The sequence below is a fragment of the Cydia fagiglandana genome, chromosome 1 (genome assembly GCF_963556715.1).
Source record: "Cydia fagiglandana chromosome 1, ilCydFagi1.1, whole genome shotgun sequence".
NCBI classification, from domain to species: Eukaryota; Metazoa; Arthropoda; class Insecta; order Lepidoptera; family Tortricidae; genus Cydia; species Cydia fagiglandana.
Genome location: NC_085932.1, coordinates 12,061,997 through 12,067,908, shown reverse-complemented (window position 1 = coordinate 12,067,908; position 5,912 = coordinate 12,061,997). Strand labels below are relative to the sequence as shown.

The 5,912-nt window shown below is 37.9% G+C and overlaps 1 protein-coding gene across 1 annotated transcript in view; it reads right to left on the bottom strand.

Moving 5' to 3' along the window:
• Positions 1 to 889: 889 nt before the first annotated feature.
• The window catches only part of LOC134664362 (ATP-binding cassette sub-family G member 1), a 35,446-nt gene continuing 30,423 nt past the window's right edge, over positions 890 to 5,912 (bottom strand). The window contains exons 10-13 of the mRNA XM_063520945.1: positions 4,846 to 4,946; positions 4,181 to 4,336; positions 3,586 to 3,769; positions 890 to 2,814 (exon numbers count right to left, since the gene is read on the bottom strand). Of these exons, the coding sequence (XP_063377015.1) occupies positions 2,660 to 2,814; positions 3,586 to 3,769; positions 4,181 to 4,336; positions 4,846 to 4,946 (596 nt within the window). The 3' untranslated portion in view covers positions 890 to 2,659. The remainder of the gene's footprint in view (positions 2,815 to 3,585; positions 3,770 to 4,180; positions 4,337 to 4,845; positions 4,947 to 5,912) is intronic.

Here is a 5,912-nt window from a genome sequence, read left to right as displayed (position 1 = left end):
GCAACACAAGCCAGCGATATCGGTCGTTCCCCCACTACACTACCAATACCAACATGTATGAGTCCTCAGCTGATACCAACTATGGACGACTGTTAGGGACAGATAGATCCATTGCCGACCCGGACGGCAGCTACTGCCGAAGTATAGGCACCTACAAAGACCAGTGTGATGGAAATGTAGGGGGACTTCATTAATGACTGATTGTGAAATATTACACGATGGTGTGGGCACGTCCTTCGAATGGATGACCACTGCTTGCCTAAAGCTGTTCTCTACTCTGAGTTGACGATGGGAAAGCGGAAGCACGGTGGTCAGCACTTGCGCTACAAAGCGCTCAAACGGCATCTGACCGCTTGCGCCATCGACCCTGACTGTTAGCGACTTGCTGGAAGAAGGTCATCTTGGCGCTCTACCATCCATAACGGTGTCAAAACATTTGAAGATAACCGCTTCACAAGGCTAGACGTAAAACGCCAGTTACGGAAAGAAAGCCCTCCTATGTGTATGTACACGTTTAACGGCGGGCCAACTTTATTGTCACGCGTGCCATAGAGTATTTAAGAGCAAGTTCGGCCTGGCCCGCCACATTAGAGCTCACACTAGACAACGTCCATACATAATGACATGTAGAGCCGCCGTAATCGAAAACGACGAGCAGGACTATATATTTAAATATTTATAAATTTAAATATATCTGATAATCTCGGTAATTTACGTATTTTCAGGTAGTTAATTAATTGTTCTACATAAAGTATTGCGTTCAAGCCCAGTGATAGGTAGAGATTTAACAAAAGCGTATTGTAAACTGTTATAAAAAGATTTTTTTTATGAAGAGGGATCATACTTACTAGTAACTTGGCGCTGTATAACATGGAATAATAAAAATAAATGATTACGTACTTCATTATTTATTTTACTTAAGTACTTAGGATTCGAGTTCTAAATACAAATACATTTAACAAACAATAGACTCTATGGTGATTACAGGAATGAGTTGATTAAAATACCCTAAAGATTAAATTGAGACGCGTTACTCGATTTAATGGTTTTACGACCATCATGGGTAGGTACCTAACCCATGTTAAAATTATAAGCTTGACTCATAACTTTAACCTTTGTACTTCATTAGTTTTTGCGGTCGAAACTACTTTGCATTATCTTATAATAAGGTACACTTGTATACTTACAATGGGTACACATTTATGTGTGGGTATGTGTCACAGTAACGATTTGAAAGCTGAAAGACTGAAATTAGATACATATCTATGTTTACTGTTTTTAACGGTACAATTTTAGAATGTAGGTATTTATACACTTACAAATGACATGTTAATTATGTACTTACATGAATTTCACTGGGTGATTTGAATGTAACTAAATATAGTCTTATTAAACCTTTATTAAGCAATGTAGGATAGAAACAACACAAGTTTTGACCCTATTTAGGCACTCTAAACAACAATCATTATAACAAATTTGTTAAACTTGTTGTCAAGACGGCTTGAACTTTTTGCGATATTTTTTTGCGGCTTAAATGGGAAAACAGGTAATTCAATTAAAAAATGTGTACAAATACCGATTCTAAATGTTTACATAAAAACGGTACCATAAACATGAAGCAGACATTAAGGTAATAGGTAATACATACAAACACAGTTAAATCAAGTTAACACTTAGGATGTTTGTTAAAGATTACATTAATACTTGTCATTAACCTAATTACCATAAATAAACGTTAAATAGGTACCTTAAAGTTAAGGTACATATCGTCAGGTGACAAGCAAAAGTCACTAACTAACATCATTGAAATTATTGGTCAATAGACCGTGTTACAAGTGTAATAAAGTGCATTGTTACTTTAATTTTTTGATAGTACTTAGTGAGTTTTGCTTGTCACCCGACGATATATGTAAATAATACGAACAAATAAAATCACTTCAGATCAGATTTAACAAGGTCATGGTTATAATTCAGATCCAGGCAAGCTAATTGAGCAATTTTTTATTAACCTCGTGCCGCCCACCATACAAAATTATAGCCAAGGAAGTTAGAATCTTATTGTATTTTCAATTAGGTTGAATTTCATTTGTTCGAAAAATTTACGAGACAAATGAAATGCTACCTACTTTGCTTTAAATTAAGGTTGACATTCCATCGAAACTGAGTGTACATCCTATTGTACATTGGGCGGCACGAGGTTAAGTATTTTAAGACATCTTCGTTTTGGCAGGAACTCCTAATTATAACGTTTAATAACAATACCCTTCTGGCCATTCCTTATTCAAGGAACCTCGATCAATTAATTATAGAGATTTTATTTAACCTATATTCTAGTAATTATTACCTTTACATACATACACTGGATATAATCTTCAGAAAACATTTTATTTAAGCAAAGCCATCCAACCCATTAGAAAAACTGTAATAAGAAAATTGTATTATACAGTTTTGCCACTTAGCGCCACTCACTAACCGGGGGTTAACCGGTTAAACCTGGAGTTACCATGGTGGCAACCATTTGACACTTGGTTAACGGTTTAACCGCTTAACCCTTAGTTAGTGGGATGATGCGTGTGGCACTTACAGGGGTAGCCATTGACACTATAATTAAGGTAAACTGTCTATTCATAGGTACATTATCATCTGTACCGTTCTTGTTTCACCTCTTGTTGAGCCTGTACCATAAAGCTATGCAAGTGAGCGTGTGCATGACGACCGTCATGCCGAGGATGAAGGTCATGTTCCCGCCGACGTCGATGTGACTCATGTCCATTTCGCTTAGAAACTTACTTGGAGTTCGGTAGTGACAGTATTCTGAAACAAACGTGATGTACTCGTAAGTTATCACTTTTTAGGCCCACTTGCACCATTCCACTAACCCGGGGTTAACCGGTTAAACCTAGAGTTACCATGGTTACCAGCAATTTGACACTGGGTTGACGGTTTAACCGCTTAACCTCGGGTTAGTGGGATGGTGCAAGCGGGCCTTATGGGTTAACGTATAAATATAGTTCGTGTCATCCACGATAACGCGCCGATTTGGCAAATCTAAACTTTAATAACATGATAATACGAGTCAAGGCACGCGTCTTAGTGAATGGCACGATCTATATGTACATAACTACATAATACAAAAAATAATACGTAGGTATAACGACTTGTTTACCTATAGGTATGTGTCATGTTTAAAGTTTTGTTTAGTGTTTTGTTTATTTTATCTAATTTATTTTATTTTTTGTGTTCAATAAATGACAACTGTTTATTCTCTATTGGTAGAGATATGCATTCGTAAGTACAACATTAGTACCTACGACTTATGGTACCTACTCTAAATTAGCTGTTACTTATGCCTGCTATGTATAACACAGTGTGACAAGGACAACTTAATAAAACATTATCAATACTATCACGTTGTCCATATCACACGATGTTATACATTATTTTGTAATATAACATCCAATGTGGGAAATGGGATGCACCAATAAATTCTAACGAGCATCGTACAATAAGGTACTGATAATGTGAATTCATATTTGAAAAAGATTACCCGTATAATAATTTTGAAAAAGCGCTATAGAACCTTACCTTTGGAACAGTAGATGTTGGTTCTGTTGAAACCGTATACGGAATGCACCGCCACATGGAAGCCGGCCCTGAAGTAGGAGATGTAGTGCAACCATCGGAAGCCCATGGGCGTGTCCGCTAAAGACAGGCAGAAACCGAATACCGAGAACAGGCACGCTAATATAGGCCCTATGAACACTGCAATCTGAAAATGACACAAACATATAGCTTTAAATATAATCTATTCCTGTAGTTACCTACTGATAGGTATATGTAGGTACCTTTTGATATTTACCAGTCGCTTTTCGGTGAAGGAAAACATCGTGAGGAAACCGGACTAATCCCAATAAGGCCTAGTTTACCCTCTGGGTTGGAAGGTCAGATGGCAGTCTCTTTCGTAAAAACTAGTGCCTACGTCATATCATGGGATTAGTTGTCAAGCGGACCCCAGGCTCTCATGAGCCGTGGCGAAATGCCGGGATAACGCGAAGAAGAAGAAGGTATATGTAGGTACCTCAATGTAATAATTTCGAAGAATTAAGTAATAAATGTATATATTAGGTAATTTGAAGTTTTTGGTATTGCAACACCAAGAACAAAATTGTCTTAGTCCTACCTTAGTAGGGGTCGTCGAACCGATGAAATACCCCCATGACTGCGCGCAGAGAGAGGTGGTGACTATGGTAGCCAAGAACAGCGTCGCTCGCGTCGGCTCCAGAGGATTGTCTGTTAACCAGTACGACAGCACCACGTACGATACGCAAGAGATCATCTGCGGACCAAATCACTTAATTATGACTTATTAATAAATGACCAACCGATTTAATATTTTTCACTCAGAAGAAACGTCTGCTACCGTAATTATAATATAACTGTTGGATGGATCTGATTCTTTTAAAACTGACAAGTACAATTCTAATTGATAATGGCAGTCCGATATAATTACGTGTGAAATTGCATTCGTCAAAACTTGATATGATGGATGTGTTGGGAGTGTTAGTTTTTCTATATTTTACGGTTATTGAACGACTTACTGTAGAATCGTTGATTCAATTAACTGGCCATTCTTATACTTAGCTTATTTAAGAGTGACATTCCATTTCCAACTGCAGCTGCAATACTGTTCATTTTACTATGGAAACGCGTCGCTGTCATTGTCAATTTCCATAGAAAATGAACAGTATTGCAGCTGCAGTTGGAAATGGATTGTCACTTTAAACGAAATAATATCTATCAATAAGTGTGGTGCTGTTGGTAGCTACAATAAGTAAAATAACTCACCTGAAATGGTAGCTCTACCGCCAAAATAGAGACAACATAGGGTCCTAAATTGTACCACCTATTGTAATGTTCTCCTTTTAATATATTCATCTCCAGGTTAACTGTAACAATAAAATAAAACAGTTTATTATTATTATTATATGCTGGTCATAATTTGCGGTTTTAGAATGCATAAAAGAGAGTTTATGATATATGTGATGATACATTGTTTATAATCCGCAACTCAGGCTTCGCAGGTATTAAAATAGGCTTTGTCATAATTTTATAAAGGTGAAAAAGTCATGTACTAAGAATTTAGGTACATATTCCCGACAATGCCGTGAATCCGAGATAGTGTTTTACGATAAGTTACTGATAAATACAATGTTGTGGCTTGTTGCGCAGCTGCGGCATGTCCTTGGTTCCCAACAATTTTCTGATTAATTTTGTCTCTAATCTTTAAAATAGGATAAGACCCGAGATTAAATTATAACATATATTAGATAGTAAGCGATTAAAACAAAATCAAGGGTAAATGACCTTAGGTGTACCTATTTAATTTAAATAGGTAGGTAACAGTTGAACAAAGTTTAACGTTTTGTAGGTATACCTATGCGAGCAAGGCTTTTGTCATGAACAAGTAGGTCAAATCCAGATGTACACTGCAATAGTGAATAGTATGCATACCTACCCAAGGCAAGGCTTCACTACACAAGCTCGTAAAAACCCATTTTATTTGCCAAATCCGGAAGAGAAAGTCTTCGGTGTAGACCACCAGCAGCATGGAACCGTACAGGTAGACGTAGTTGCCGAGCACGGAGCTCGCCTAGTGAGGTGGGCAGTGGCTCACGCCGTGGTACAAGTAGACAAGGGTGGAGAGAAATACGTATGTTAAGTGAAGACTCACATGATAACGCTACAGACATCTTCCCGGTGTAGACCACCAGTAGCATGGAACCGTACAGGTAGACGTAGTTGCCGAGCACGGAGCTCGCCTAGTGAGGTGGGCAGTGGCTCACGCCGTGGTACAAGTAGACAAGGGTGGAGAGAAATACGTATGTTAAGTGAAGACTCACATGATAACGCTA